The sequence below is a fragment of the Nannobrachium achirus genome, assembly GCF_963921795.1.
Source record: "Nannobrachium achirus genome assembly, chromosome: 3".
Classification (NCBI taxonomy): Eukaryota; Metazoa; Chordata; class Actinopteri; order Myctophiformes; family Myctophidae; genus Nannobrachium; species Nannobrachium achirus.
The window spans coordinates 49338557-49355219 of NC_137812.1; the positions used below are offsets into that span (position 1 = coordinate 49338557).

The 16663-nt window shown below is 43.1% G+C and overlaps 1 protein-coding gene across 1 annotated transcript in view; it reads right to left on the reverse strand.

Moving 5' to 3' along the window:
- inpp4b (inositol polyphosphate-4-phosphatase type II B) overlaps positions 1 to 16663 on the reverse strand; it is a gene marked incomplete at both ends in the record, with an annotated part of 343288 nt that overhangs the window by 68534 nt on the left and 258091 nt on the right. Inside the window, 2 exons of the mRNA XM_080722305.1 lie at positions 3804 to 3912; positions 13727 to 13831. Of these exons, the coding sequence (XP_080578431.1) occupies positions 3804 to 3912; positions 13727 to 13831 (214 nt within the window). The remainder of the gene's footprint in view (positions 1 to 3803; positions 3913 to 13726; positions 13832 to 16663) is intronic.

A 16663-nucleotide genomic window follows, 5' to 3' on the forward strand; every position in this document is an offset into this window, starting at 1 on the left:
TGCATGCGTGTGTTACCAAGCGTGTGCACATACGTACGTGCATTTACAGTATGCATGTATGTATGACTGTGTATGCGAGTGTGTTCGAGCACTGCTTTTGTTGCACAGAATAACTTACTTGTTCCGGCTCGCAGCGCAACTTTCATATCTTCACATGCAGAAGACAAAACACGTTTGCGTGGCACTTCCAGGGCTACGCATCCAGTCACACTTTCAGTAATAAGATGCAAATTAATCCACAGAATAATGAGTGCTCCTCGTTTGAAAGCAACACGTGCCTCCATTAGAATAACTGTGTAACTGTGCAAATTTAATGCAAACCGCAGTGGAGGGAAAAGAACAAGGGGGAGGGGGGCATTTGGAGCTTCTTTCTTTCTTTCTTTCTTCTTGTTCTTTCTGACAGTGAGTGACAAAACGTTTGGATTCCAGGTCAAACGCGGACGAGGGCTTGGCGCGGGCCCGTCGACAGTGTAGCCAGGCGGAAAATTGGAAAATTTAAGCTACAGTGAGTCATTAGCTAAATCAAATATGAAACAAAAAGCTCCATCTTTCCCCGGGGAACACTTTTCCTAGTGGGTCTAATCTCCCATTCTAAAGGAGAAATGATTTCACTCCGGTAGACTCTTGAAAATATGCTGGCGCTTATCGCGGGGTGCATGCTAGCACAGATAAAACTGACCATCTTCAGCAAATTCGCTTGTGCACTTTAGCGTAAAGAAGTTTCCCTCCGCTTTCTTTTGTTAATCAGCACAGGCTCCCTCAACTAGTTTCCCACCAACTTATTCCTCATAGCCTCCTTCCCATTTCACTCTCTTAACCTCCACCCCCCACCCCTCGGTCTCCGTCTTTCCATTCTCCTACTTTATTCTTCTTCTCCAAACTCTGCGTAACTAATTGGATCTGGCGTGGACTGTAATGACTTTGCATTCGGTGGGGTGCCATGGGGAAAAAATCACTCTTCATTTCCTCTGGCATCACTCAGAGTGACCACATGCTGAACCCCGATGACATCTGCCTCTGCTGTCCCAGGAACTGCTGATCACAGATTCTAAGCGAGCCATTTGGACAAGTTGCCCCAGGAGGGGACATCAGCACAATAGATGCATGCATGCACATATAGTACTTGCACAGTATGCATGTGCATGACAGAGAGAGAGAGAGAGAAAGAGATAAACAGAGACCGAAGGAGACACAGAGACAGAGGGAGGTAGAGAGAAAGAAAGAGAGAAAGGGAATTGAATACTGTGAGAATAATACAGTGTAATAACAGGGCTGTCTCCTATTCCTATGGATGGATGGACAGACAAATAGACAGACTTTATAGATGTTTCAATGTACAGTCTCACTGTGTATCTGCAGTTGTATGTTTGATTATCTGCACCTGTGTTTTGTATGCAGGCATACAGGTTCTCCTCTGTGTAGTTGTCTGTGTTTATGTGTAAAACATTCATAGTTGCTACTTCCTCTATTCATTCACCTTTGTGGTGTTTGTGGGACGCATGGTGTGACATAATGAGAGGAACACACTAATTAGACATGTCTATGCCATCAGCCAAATAGACTGACTACACAGCCGCAAGCCTGATGCATAGGCAGGTAATTCAATCCAACACACACAAATACAATAAGGAAACCTGGGCATCAGCGGGGAAGACTCGGGGTTACTGTGGAAGGATCAGGACCTTGAGGCACAAAGCATCTCAGGGATTGAAAGTAGCAATTGGTAAAATGTTGAGAGAAGACATGAGCAAAGTGGGGGGATTACTCATAATTTAACAAATTGGTGTTTGTTAAACCTTTCCTCCTCATAGTCAACAAAATGCCTAAAACATTCAAATCACAGTTGTATGTATGCCTAGTCCATGCCTTGGTCAGACCACAGCAACCTGCTAGGTCTCGCTGCAAGGCGCCAGTGAAAAAGTTGAACTCTTTCACACTGCTTTGCTGATGGCTTGGCCTCCTACCACAGGGAGGTTACACCACACCAAAGACAGACATCCAAAGTCTCCCGGAACTTGCAGGAGTATCGTGGATATCAGTGTCTCCTCCGGCCACCCGCAAGTGGCACTAAAACTCTCGGAAATCCCGACCGCTCACGCAAATGCCGGCCATATCCAGGAGAATCGCAGGGATCCGGTCCCGCAATGTCGTTGATCTGTCATTCGCTTTGGGAGATGTGGACGTTTAAAAATGAACAACCACTGGTCTCAGATGCAGAGACCATGGTCTCTCCAGCGCAAAGGATAATCAGATGATAACAGTAAACAGAAGGGTTTGTTGTAATGACTTAATATGAATAAAATAACTGTACTTTACAACTGTCGGTTCTTTTTCGCTCCATGTTGGTGGACAACTGGACATATAGTAGGCTGTTGTGTTGAGCTTGAGTGCAAAGTCAAGTGAGAGTGAGAGAACATTCTCCCAAATAGGTACAGTAAGACATCATATTAAGCCCACTCTAACCTAACGCGGACCAGTTTGTGTAGGCAGATGGGCGGGCGCGGCGAATCTCCACGCGAGTCTCTGGCCAATAGCATGTGTTCTCCTCCCCCCTCCCCCCTCTGCTCCTCTGCTCAGCGCAGAGAACGCTGCTGCGTCATGACGTCAACACAATCGGTGCGACGCTCTCTGCACTCTGATTGGTTAGGGAAATTCTACACTTCCTCCAACAGTGATCATAACGCGATCGCCCAGGCTTCTTTTTCTTCCTATCGCCAAAAGAAGCCTGGGTTTCCGAGGCTATATTAAGCCTGAAACGGTTCTGCCGCTGTGCAGAACCACTTTTAACCGTTTTCAACTAAAAAAAATTATAATTTACCGTTCGTACACATAGGCCCACCTGGACCTCCCAGAAATGAAAATCTCACAACGTGTCAATGTAGATCGGCCAGTTAAACTATTTTAAAAAAGTTTTTCAAAACAGTAAAAAAGGCAAAGAAGTTTAGGGATAAGGGGTAAGGCATGGACACAAACAGGGCCCAGCATCTGGGTTACATCACTGTAGATATTCCTAACCAGGCTGGGCAATAAAACCAGAAAACCTTCGATCGCAAGCCACATTCTCTGACCTCAAAGCTGCTGCCACATAAAGTGACGGTGAAACAATAAATTAAATATATTATTTTAATAAATACTGGACAGACTTTAGGCTGATCTAGGTCATTACCTCAAAATGTTTTAGGGGTTCCTGTAAAATGTATTACCATCATAAAATATGCTCTGGCCATACCGCCATCTGTAGTGACAAAGTCCAACCGTATCTCTTTATCTCAACGGAGACATTTGGGCGATATGAGCACAGTATTCAACTGACTTTTGTGCTAAACCAAGAGCTTTTTTGTGTGCAACATCTGGGGAAATGTCACCCACTTTGTGAGATAGCACAAAGAGAAAGAGAGGGTAAAAAAAAAAGAAAGAAAGGAGGGAGAGCTGAATGAAATACCAAACTCAACATAATCCTTCTTCTTCCTGACATGCTGCCTGTTGCCTCCAGTCAAATAGAGCTGTCAGCTGCAGTAGCAGCAGTCATGTTATAGCTCCAGATTGAGTTTAACCCAACTCAGCTGTAAGTAACTGCTCAGGGCCTCCGGAAAAAATAAAGATCCATATGCCGGGACCAAATTTGTCTGTCACTTTAATTCCCTTGTCAATAGCGGCACAAACCCAATTCCACGTCAACAGAAACCCTACAGTGTCAGTATATAATAAACTGCCTGTCTGTGTATAAATATGGCCTCTTCCCGCGGTTTGAAAGTAGTGTTTTGTGTGAGTTTTTTTTTGTGTCTGTGTGCCTGTGTGTATACCTTTTCTTCTCTGCTCCATATCTGCTCAGTAGTCGCTGTAGGCCACCACACTTGAAGCCCTGGAAGTGTGCGGCAGGTGCACCGACTGTGATGATGTCATAAAAGGCATCTGTGGAGATGAGAGAGAGAACAACTTGTTGGTAAAATCCTCTGAGAGTGTACACATCTTTTCTAGTTTGGTTACATTTGTACACTGTGGGGGTTACAAATGGATACATTAACTCATTCTGGGCGATGCCCGTAGAAACCGTAGATTTCCAGCTGTACCGCGGTGCCATGCCCGTCGAACCCGGAAGTTTAATTAGCTTTAATCATTATGAAAGGATTAAAATTATTATTGCAGATTTTCGCTGATTCTGGCTCTTTAGGCCCGCCCCCCTAACTGTATCCGGTCATTTCCGGTCTGGACCGGATCTAGCTTTCCGTATCCGGGCTGAGCCTGGGCCATAGTCCCGCCTCCGTTGGTTTACAGTGTAACAAAAGAGAAAGCTACTCGGCGATGGAACACTCGTTTTTCAATCGGATTTTTGCGTTTGGAAACTTTGATCCAGTCTCTACACGCCTGGATTATGAATGATCCCCGCACATATCGTGCGTTTTGTGCGCGAACGTGTCCACTTGTTACCATAGCGCACAGTAGGCTTTTTTCAATGTTTTTTCATGTAAACACTGGCGGATAAGCAGGGACACAGCGTGGCAACGGATATGTCTATTTCAATGGGGGTTTTTTTTTTCGAAAGCTTGTCACCGAGTCTACAGTCTACTAGATGAGTCGCGCACAGATTGTGCACGATGCGTGCGCGTGCCCACGTTAAAAGGTAAGGACAATTTGGCAGCTGCTTACTAGAGCTATGTTTAAAATGGCAGCAAAATTGTTAAAGGGAAACTTCCCAGATTTTCAACCTTAAATCGTATTGTTCTGATTCTGAGGAGATCGATAATATAAAGCGGCCGTTGCTTTAGTGCAGTGGTTCTCAAACCCCCAAATTGATTTGGCCGTGGACCCCCATCTGAAAAAGCTTTGTGCCAGGGACCATCAGAAGAGAAGCTTTGTGTAAACAAGGATTTATAGGATAAAAAAAAGAGCAAAATCTTTCCAGATTTATCAAAAATGTTCAGAAATATCAGATGTACAAGCTTGCAGCGTGGCACCAAGTGACACGCTGTACAGCCAACGTGCAAAATATGGATAAAGGGGTTCAAATGATTCTGATGATTATGCTGTATCAACAAATTTTGCTAGGGACGCCCTGGAAGGGTCATAAAAGACATCTGTGGAGATGAGACTTTGAGAAACACTGGCTTAGTGCATTGGTTCTCAAAGTGGGGTCCAGGGGGTCCCAATCTAAATGATTGATATTTGGGAACCAAATAGACCCTTATGGGTCCATACCTCTTAAGAGTGTACAAATGGAACCAAATGGACCATTTTGGTTCCATTTGTGCACTCTCAGAGTTATGGGGGTCCGTGGTCAAATACATGTTTGTGTATAGAGAGTCTGTCTGGTAATCACAAGGTCAATGGTTTGCCTCCAAACCCTGGTCTATATGGTGTTCGACCACGCAGAACTTCCAACACACAGAACAGTCTGTACCTGGATGCATGGGTACAAGTAAAATATTTGCACTTATTTTGAAATCTTTGTTCAGTAAATTGATACATTTGTTGCACAGTAGTGTGCTATCACGATCTACGGTAATTTGAATATGAGTATCAGTACGCAGTTGAATCAGTATTCATGAATGTAATAAATGTCATGGAGCTGTTTTAAAGCTATATGGGAATATTTGATTAGGGGCACTAGCGAGCAGAGGACATGATGCTGGGCAGCTGGACAAGATGCAGCCAGAGGTAGGTAGGTATCAAAAACACCGAGTACATGCGCCAGCCATACCAGGATACTTAAAAGTGGTGCAGAACCATGCATATTCTATTGCATCTACTTTTAGAACCAAACCCCCCCAAACCCCCCGCCTTCCTGCCTGATTTATATTGCAGCCTTGTATATTGCTCCATTACCAAGGCCTCTCTCTCTCTCTCTCTCTCTCTCTCTCTCTCTCCCCCCCACCTCCCCCCCTCTCCCTCTCCGAGCAGCTGCCTTCTGGTCTTAATGTAGCGCTGCTCCCATGTTGAAGAGGAAGGACGGGCCAATGTCACAGCGGCTTCATTCCAATTTGCACACCGCCATCGAAAGTAAATAAACACTTCACAGACGGCTGGCAAGCACAGAGGTGCTCATAACAGGTCTTGTTTTGAATGAGCAATGGATGGAGCTGACACTAATGTGAGAGGAAGACAAACTCAGAGGAGGCAAGCCGATGGCACGGGACGGGAAGGGGGAACAGAGGAGCGGAGGAGTTGGAGGGGGAAGAGGGAGGGACTTTGTGTTTGTATGTGTCTCTCTCTCTGTGTGTGTGTGTGTGTGTGTGTGTGTGTGTGTGTGTGTGTGTGTGTGTGTGTGTGTGTGTGTGTGTGTGTGTGTATGTTTTGCCATGGCATGAGCTTTAGCGGCAGGTCAGCTAATGACCACCCGAGGGGTGGCGGTGGTGGTATGCCACCACGCCACAGGAAGAGCTGTTTGAAGGGTCGTTGAAAAAAACAACAACACAGGAATTAATAGCACAAGACAGACCTAAGTGATACCGCGGGGAGACGGACAAGTTAACGATGTGGACTAACAACACCACCTTGCCCCCCTATAGTGACAGGGGTTGGTTATGTGTTCTTATTTATTTGTGCGTGTGTGTGTGTGTGTGTGTGTGTGTGTGTGTGTGTGTGTGTGTGTGTGTGTGTGTGTGTGTGTGTGTGCGTGTGTGTGTGTATAAAGAGTACACAAAGTCTCCATTTGTAACTCTGAGAGTGTACACACAGTGTTCTATACGTGCACACTCTGACTTAACACAAGAATTCACTGTGAATGAGTTATAATGCGAGTAAGCGTGTGTGTGTGCATGTGTGTGTGTGCGTGCGTGTGTGTGGGAGCTTTACAGCTGTCCACCACATCCTGTGTTAATTATCCCTGTGCCCAGCCATGCAGCCCCATGCATGCTCTCGCCACACGCTTTTAGGCCCCTGGAGTTCTCCAACTTCCAAGTCAACCCTTAATTGGTTTCACCCCTCCCCCGCAGAAGCAGCAGCGGCAGAAGAAGCGGCAACACTGAAATACAATGACAACATCTCAGGACATCAATCACAAGGGCCAATTTGTGGCCCGATTTGCTTGGTCTCCACCATGCCTGGTCCTTCCCCCCCCCTCACCCGTCTCTATAAATCGAACAGAGAACGGGGCAGCCGGGGTAGTGAGAGGGCCGTTTGTCCCAGAGAGGAGAAATTGATTGTGGCGGTGAAGATAAGTCGGTATAATTCATACTTAACCCATCGTGCAGCCCTGTTAAACACTGACAAAATATCCTTTTTACATGGCCCAAATGAGTGCTGAACAATATGTTCTTAGGGCCTGCTTTGCCAAGCCAAGCTTTTTAGAGCTCGAAAATGTTCAGCTGCTGTCACTGGGGAGACTGAGAGTGGCCATTTCCAGACAAATTTACATTTTGTCCAGCCTGTTTTATCTCCTCGCTGGATGATCAATACACAAAAATGCTAATGAAAACAGTCATGATTGAGGTCTTTCAAGTAGAAACAAGTACAGACACACAGACAATGACTAATAATAAAAGTAAATGACAGGGGAATATTCACAGAGTATATTCACATTGACTCGATAAAGAAACAAGAATTGACACAGTCAATATATAAGCTGGTGAAATGGTGGGTTAAAAAGGCCGGGACTTGGAACAGTCTATGTACAATGAGTGAGGGCCGAACAAAGCAATAATAAGAAATATAAGACAGGTAATGTTGAGTAGTGTAAGGTAGGCTACATTCCTTGATCTGTCCTTCTGCAAATGGGGGAGCCGAAGGGCCCTTTTACTATTTATATATGAGGGTATTGAGAGCTTGAGTTTGAGAGCTAGTGGGGCACCAAATGAATTTGGGGGCCCTCAAAACGTTAAATATAAATATATACAGTATAAATCTTGTTTATATTTTTAAGGAGACTAAGGTAACTTTAAAGCTAAAAGACATTAAAGCTCTTTTCAGATAATCAGAGCCCATTGTTGCAGCAACAGGCCAACTTCTTTCAGGTGGTAATTAGCTGCATGTCTGTGGCAGAAATGTCATCTAGGATGGTTGCTTCATGTTAAATAACACACTTCAGCTCAAGTTTCATACACTATTAAACCTATGAATTGAATCAGTGTTATTACTTATAGTGTTTTAAAAAACGTAATTATAATAAGAATAAGAATAACTTTTAAGTGCATGTTTTGCAGTGGTTTTCAAAGACAAAGTTTGTCTCACAGGACAGTCAGTGGGTTAAGGCTATACATATCCATTCGAAGTTAAAGGGATATTCCACTTTCACTTTCAGGTACTGCAGTGGTAACAGTGGAAGGGCTTCTCTTCCCATACACACCCATTGTAACTTCAAACTCCATTTTAACCATGATAGATTCATTAAAAACACACATTATTTTTTCTGGTGACTCATTTTACCTTCCTAATACGTGAGCAGGCCGTGTTTTTTCAATAACCTTTTTCATTTATTTGTAATAATTATTTGGGAAAATGGAAAAAATGAAATACAAACAAATAATTATTAAAAATAAATGAAAAAAGTTATTGAAAAAACCCGGCCTGCTCACATATTAGGAGGGTAGTATGAGTCACCAGAAAAAATTATGGGTGTTTTTAATGAATCCATCATGGTTAAAATGAAGTTTGAAGTTACAATGGGTGTGTGTGGGGAGAGGCCCTGGGCCTGGAGGGCCTGGTAACATTTACATAAAATATCTAAATATTCAATCAAGCTAATTAAAAACTGTTCAGGGTGTTCATAAAAGCCTGATTAGATGATAAGATTACCAAAAGTTTTTTTGAAAGTGAAATACCCCTTTAAACACATACATTACATGACTATGTTAAGGGCCTTTTTACTGTTTATTTATATTCGACGATAACTCATGGAGCCCCCTGGGTGTTTCTGTTTGAGAGATTGAGAGGCCCCAAATGGATATATTTGGGCCCCTCAAAATGTTAAATATAGATAAACAGTATACAAACTATGCGTGCCATCTTTAAGAAGCCCCAGTAAACCCTGTGAAAGTATTTCAAGTTAAACATCACATGTCATGTTAACTCACTTACTGCCAATTAAAAATGCCCTCGAGTGGCATTAGTGCCAGCCCTCTCCATAGACTTCCATGTAATTTGTAGTGCACAGATCATGCACACCCATGCACAGATCATGCACCATGTTTGTGCAGGCTGTTCACAGCTTTCAAACAAAAAAAAAAGATTGGAATTCCGTTCAGGCATTCTTGAGATAATAGCCATTATGTTTTCCTAAAATGTAAACAAAGATGGCTGCCATGTTTGATAGATGGGGTTGCTATGGGGGTTAAACATGCAATTTCGCGATTTCTATCATGCCTACTACATTTTTTGGGGTCCAAAAAATTTTTTTGAAAAAAATTTTTTTTGGGTTTTTTTCTAAGTAAAAGTCGCCCAAAGTCGCTTGGCAGGGAAGCCCATAGTGAGAAAGTTGCTCTAAAAGTCGCCTGGCACTGTATGAGTTAAGGCCCTTTTTACCCTTATATTTTATATACTCATCCCGGGCCCCACTTCAAACTGTCTGGGGCCCCCAAAATGAAATGGATTTGATACACATATATTATATGTATGTATAAATATGGGGGCCCTCAAAACTTTTTAAAATATAAATATATACACACACTTTAGAAATAATGTATCCATTCCCTGCATCGATCCTTCTTAAAGTTAAAGTAATGTACGTGGCATCACAGAACAGACACAAAAGAACTGCTTGGGTAATCAGGACCATTGTTCTCTGGTCACACCTTTGAGAGCCACGCTCTTTTCAGATTCTAATGAGCTAATGTTAACCCTCACCCTCACTTCAACTGTTCTCTGTCTCACAGTTGAGAGCTCAACTGGGGCCCCCTGATGGCCATGTTGGTTAAAAAATAAAATAATAATAATAATCTCATGAGGCCCCCAGGCTGTTTTGCAGATATAAATTATAATATTATAAAACATACATAAACCACTTTAGCCCTATTTTATACCTTGGCCGCATTGGACATTTACTTGACATTTACTTGTAACGTAGTACATCTACAGTGCAGTATTGATAGTTTTACTTAAGTATAAAATGTGAGTACTTTTTCCACCACTGGTTAATAGGCCTTGCTCTTTTCTTCTGTTTTATTTATCATACAAGGCTAGCCAGCTGCCTATTTGCTAATGTTTACTTTTCTAGCAGTTCTTTCCCCCATAGTCTGGAAGAGCTCCTGGGGTAAACTGTTAATGTTTACTTTTCTAGCCGTTCTTTCCCCCATAGTCTGGAGGAGTGCTCCCTGTCCTGCCATTGGCCATAATGCAGTTCTTTCCCCCATTGTCTGGAGGGGCGCTTCTGGGGTAAACTGCCCTGCAATTGGCCCTTATATTATCCAATCCTGACACTAGCTTGGTTACCATGTGACATGGACAGCCTATCAACAATTGGTAGCCAAGAGGTAGCTCATCTAAATGACCGAAACATAGAGCTGGTTTCCACCAGCTAAAAAAGTGCAACCTATTGAACTGAATGAAACTTATGTGTTAAAGTAGTCTAGAAATGACCTTCGTTCACCAGAAGAACAGCAGGGGGGCAATGCGGGGCATATTTGATTGGCCACTGTCATGTTCCTCATTGACACATTGACATTTTACTTATTTTAGTGTTGTTTGGCATTTTTCTAACCTCTACAGTAGATTCCCCCTCACCCCTTGTTGTTGTATATCGCCACCTTCTTAAAATAATGGCCTAACCCATTTTCGTTTTTCAGAAAACTGAAAAAAACTGAATATATATTTCTTAATTATTTCACATAAAAACATTATGACAAATTATGATTGACATGCAAATAAAGCTGTCAAGTCACACTCTTGAGATACATAGACCATTATACTAAAAGGGGCCTGGAACAGCGTGATTCTTTTCAATTAGGATTTAGAATATTTTCCCAGAGGTGGCCAGTGTCATGAAGAGCTGATTTAGGCAAAAATATAATCTTCCTAAAAAAAATTACATATGCCATTCTTTTAGAAGGTGACGATATGTTTACAGATGATGATGATTAATGCTGCTTCAATGTCCAGGAACCAGAACAAAATGTGCACAATGTCACAATAAAGCAACCTTGAATGTATGCATATGTACAGTATGTGTGTGTGTGTGTGTGTGTGTGTGTGTGTGTGTGTGTGTGTGTGTGTGTGTGTGTGTGTGTGTGTGTGTGTGTGTGTGTGTGCGTGTGTGTGGAGAATCTGCCATAAATATGCATACACATGAACTTGAGATTGATATTACATACTGTATGTATACTATGTCTCCGTTGTGACCGTGGATATGCTCTAAAAGGGTGAACAACATGTTTTCTTTTCGGCTATCGTCTTTAATGGGGGAAGTTGAAAGAGAAAAGAGTTACTGTTCGGCGGCCTTTGCAGTCGAATGTCAAATAAAAAGAAGAAAGACGAGTGGCAGAAGGTCACTGCTGCATTCAATACTAAAGTTCAGAGCTGCATGCGCAGATTAGAAGAAAATAAAGTGAGGAGGGAGGCCAGAAAGCGTATTGGCGTGCATACTGGCGTGCACAGAATGAGAATCAGCCACTGGAGGAGGAGAGGCCAGTCCAGTCTCTTCACTCCCCCAGTGCACGGCTGGGGCTGGTATCCTTGGACAAACGGCTGTTTGCGGAAATGTCACAGACATCAGATTAGATTGTTCTCAATGTCCAGCAATACAGTGCCACAGCAGGCACTGTGTGCGCCACAGTTGTGCAGGTTCATCACACGCTTATATAGTTTTCTTTATTTTAGACTGATGTACCGGTAGGTAATTCGATGCAACACCAATTTGGAACTCCTGGAATGCCACTCTCCACTCTTGCCTCCACTATCCTAGTCTGCAAACCAGACAAATCAGCAGGTGAAAAAATAATTACAAAAATAATAAGATTTTAGCTAGCCCTGCTCAGTTGTGATTGGATTTCGCTGCCCCCGGAGTTGTGGGGAACCAATCAGGGCCCAGTAAGCAAATATGGGGCAGGATTATCACCAGAGGCATGTTTTAATCCGCCCCTTGGAAAAACAAGTTCCACACAGAGATTCCAGACTAATATCTACTCCGTGATATTAGTCTGGCCATGCCAGGCTATTCATATCCAGCATCAGGGTCTGGGAATAGGCAGTGTTGTTGGCTCCACTGTCATGCTGCAGTTTGTCCATTGGTGGTGGTGCCCAGCCCACTTCCCCACCAAGCTGTTTCTTGGGTTGGTTCCCACAGTATCAGTGGGCTGCGATATGGCAGCCTCATACTTCTCTCTCTGACCTTGTCAGCTGTCTCCTGAGGTCATCTCCCATCTCAGATTTCCACCTCATCCCGTATAAGCCATTCCAAGAAAGTGCCCTCTGGAACTTCAAATGTACACGTGTACCACCAATGTATACTGTATGTGCACACTCTCTGAGTTAAATTAACACTGAGGCTTTTACAGTGTAGTGAAATGGTGATTGAAAAACATAATTTATATCAAATGGGGGTCCGTGGCCTAATAATACATATTAAACTAGGGGTCCTTGAAATTAAAAAAGGTTGAGAATCGCTGATGTAGATAATTGGGGAGCTCCCATAATTATAAGTTTACATTTTTGAGAAATTAATTATGTGCACCAACGGGGAAAAAGTGTACTTGGCAATCTTTTACAAAATACATTAATGTTACAGTGAACTTTTATTGGACCCAAACAAATCATAACCACAATCACACCTCCAGGTCATGGATCAACACAAATAATGTTTCTATTGCCTCTTTTTCTCACTTGCAAGGTCTCGTTTTTCTCTTCCTTCTCCTTCCCTTTCTTCTCCCTCTTCAGTGGGGTCAGGCAGTGGTCACAGCAAAGGAAAAAAAAAGATGACTTGATCTACTTATTTCAACTGTCATCTCTGATGTCTTCAGCAGTGGAGATCCATGTCAAGGCTTGTCTGACTTCAACTTTCCATCAATCACCCAGCCGACACTTGAAATGGATCCCGCTCACAGCTAGGTGCGGTTAACAGTTAACAGATATAATGCATCCTGACAGAGATAAGGACGTGAAAGGCTTGGAGACTGCGCTCAGACAGTTACAGTGGGGAGAAGAGCTGTAGGAATGGAAAAGGCCTGTCCTTACTTTCAGAGCAAATGGAAGCGGCTTAATTAGAGTACTGTCCATCTTTCTCCGTCAAAGATCATTCTAACCTTTCAGCCCTGGTGATGATGACCCCTGCTTGATGAGGTGAGAACACTGTGGACAATTCGGCTTTTGGAATCATGTCAATGTATCACATTAGCTGCTCATTCCTGTCATCTTCCTCTAAGCCTATATGCATGTGGTTATTGAACTACTGAGGCAGGTCAGGGACACATCTTTTGCTCTTTTCAAGTGGATCTTGTGTGTGTGTGTGTGTGTGTGTGGGGAAAAAGACATTGGTGATTACCTGTGGGGGTGAGACAAGTAAATTCAATTCTGCCTCCCACATTTGATCCTTGCTTCGGGCCATGTGTCCATCAACACATGTGAACAAGACACTGATGCCCTACTGCAGTGGTCCTCAAAGTGGATTCCAGAGACTCTGAGGGGTTCCTTTAGGGGGGTCTAAATTGACCCATGCAAGTCTGTAACTCTGACAGTGTACAAATGTCAGAGTTTAAGGGGAGACCTTAATGTGAAAGTTTGAGAAACACTGCCCTGCTGTATCTGCTCTGGATCAGGTCACAAAAGGCTAAAATGTCACATCAACATCTCAATATTATGATACCTGTTTTTCTGGGGCACGTCACTCTCATCCGCTGGGTGTGCAGGTTGATCGGAATGAATTGCAGGGACTTCTGGGTTTTACAACAACTTGCTTTGAATGAAGGACCTGAGTAAATGAAAACACAAAGCAGAAAGAAAACGTGTCATTGTGCTGCAAAACATAATTGCATCGGTAATCGAGTATACAAAGTGTCCAGAGACTAAGACGTTCCTATGATGATAGCTTCTGGTGATGTGTAAAACCCTTACCATCTGCGTTAGCAACACTGTGGTCTTTCCATACTGCTGTTTTAAGGCTTTTTACAGTTAATTGTCTTTGTTTATGTGCTAATTGTGCAAAGAAGGATATAGATATACTGCATGGAGAGAGCAAGTGCACAGACAGTGAGATGTAAAGACAGTTTAGCCGACAGCAAGTTTAGTAAATTGGCCTGATGTTCCAATCTTCTCTTCGTTTTTTCCAATGAAGAAAAACACTCTTGCTGCCATTGAATGTCTGGAGAGTTATTTGATTAACAATTATGTGAGAAAAAGTAATATATGATGAAAAATGTAATCAATGAAAATGATATATGTTATGCAAGCAGCCATTAAAAGCTAGACTTACTGTATATCGACACTGTGGGAGCATGCAATCTGTGGTGAGTTATTATGGCAAAGTTCAATGTTTACAGGTCATGGGTGGGTGAAATGCTCCTTTTCGTGCATGCTCCTTAATATTCTAGTTTCCGTGAATAGAAAGAGTGTCATGGGGCAGCCCTTGCCCTATACACTCCAGACAATGATCAGGGACATGGAACACACTTGTCTACAATATGCATTGCACAAGTGTGCTACTACTAATGGTTTTAACTATGTTTATTTATTGAACTGAAATTGAATTGGTTGTGTGAGTCACCTCTCCCCTCTGCAGCGGCAATCCTGTTGATTGGGAAGTGCTGCAGAGGATATGGGGTGTTTGATTCAAGAGCAATCTTATTTAAAAATAGATAAATGTGTATATGGGCGCCTGGAAATTCTGTAATTGTGTTGGCCTGGTTTTAGGCCAGTATTGTGAGTTAATTGAATAGCCAATTGCTGTTATGTGTTTTGGTATGTCTCACTCCCATATTATAAAAAGGAGCCTGCAGTTGAGTCAGCTAGGGTGGATTCACACTGCAGTCCAATTGATTTGAACTGTTCCTGAAAACGGTTGCCTGGTCCCCGCTGGCCAGAATTCACATTGGCCAAGATTCTTCCATGCCCAAGTACACGTCATTCATCATTCAACTGTAATGGTATTCATGTGCCTCCCGGGGGTGCTGTTGACTATGGGGCTTTGGGAGATTAAAGAATGTCATGCCACAGAAGAAGACTCACTTGTCAGAGTTTAGAGTGAATAATAAAGTTTGACTGTGTTCCTGATGTTATCTTGAGTTGTAATAATAACAGAACAACAACACACAACCAAAGCAGTGTGTGCTGACTGTCTTTGAAACATCACAATTTAACGTCGTCTGTAATCATCGCATAACAGTAACATCACTGGTGCATCCTTGGTATCTTAATAGTGACGTCACGGACCAATCCTTGTTATTTTTATCCTTGCAGAAGCTTCACCACTTCCTTGTTTATGGAACGATAGCTTCACATTGCAGCGCATCGTTCTCGAGGACGCATCAAACGGACTCGAGACTACCTCCGGAGGTGGTCTCGGGGCCGGTGCGTTGATCCGTTTCGGAGGACAGTACGCAGGCTTCACACTATCAAAACATCTGCCAAGTAGCCTCAAGTACGCACCAGAGACCGCAGTATGAATCCGCCATTAGACGTTGATGCACAGGTGAGAGATGCCGCCTGAGTGACACCTGCCAGGGCCCTCTGAAATATAGCCTGTTACAGCTTCTTGTGTGTTTAGGTGTTGTCTTCAATTATGTCTGTATTTTGGCCAGTCTTATTTTTCGTCTTTGCCTTTGCCGAGGCTTCACTGTCTTATTGACTGCACAGGACTGCTGGTTTTGGATTTCCAAGCGGATTTTTTTGTTTGAAAGCTGTGAACAGTGTGCACACACGTGGTGCATCAGCTAGGCATGGGCGTGCACTTTTTACACAATTGCGCAATTACATGGAAGTCTATGGTAACCATGGCAACGTGGGACATTGAAGAGAAAAAATCATAGCAACATAAGTGTTAAGCAAGACGAGCAGTCATCACGCAAAAAACCTGTCTGTAGCTGATTAGACCCCCCCCCCCCCCCACCGCCCCCCCACCTTTGCACTTGTAGAACATACTTTTTTTTTTCTCTCAATCTCTGCACCTGAGACCAGTGGCTTTTCACTTTTAGACGCTCACATCTCCCACAACAAATGACAATCAATCATTTGCCAAAGTGCAACGACGAATGAGAACAAAGAAATTGCATCGCGGGTTGCAGATCCGGCTCATGTGTGCCTCTAGACCGGATCCCGCTATTCTCCCGCATGTGCATTTGCGGGAGCGGTCGGCATTTGCGGGAGCTTTACTGCCACTCGCGGGTGTCCGGGAGAAGACGCTAATTTCCGTGAGACTCCAGCAACTTCCAGGCCAGCCAGGAGAGGTATCAAGTATATAGAGTACTGTTTAGAATCTTTGCATCATATGCAGGTGGATAATATAGGTGTGTGTACATAACATGCCAGCATGAGGCGCAGTACAACAAAAAGTAGCAGCAAGTACTGTGTTCTAGATCGGCTTGTGCAACAAAGAAATGTAAAAAAAAAAAGAAAAAGAAGAGGTAAATCCACCTCAGGTAAAAAGGTTCACAGTAAATCTGCAAAAGGGAGTAGGAGTGTAAAGGAGGCTAATACAATATACAGCATACGGAGACTAGACCTACACTTGACTAAAATGTTTTTAAATGATTCCCAATAAGGTACATGATGTAACATTATGAAAAGTACTTTTGTTGTTTGTTATACA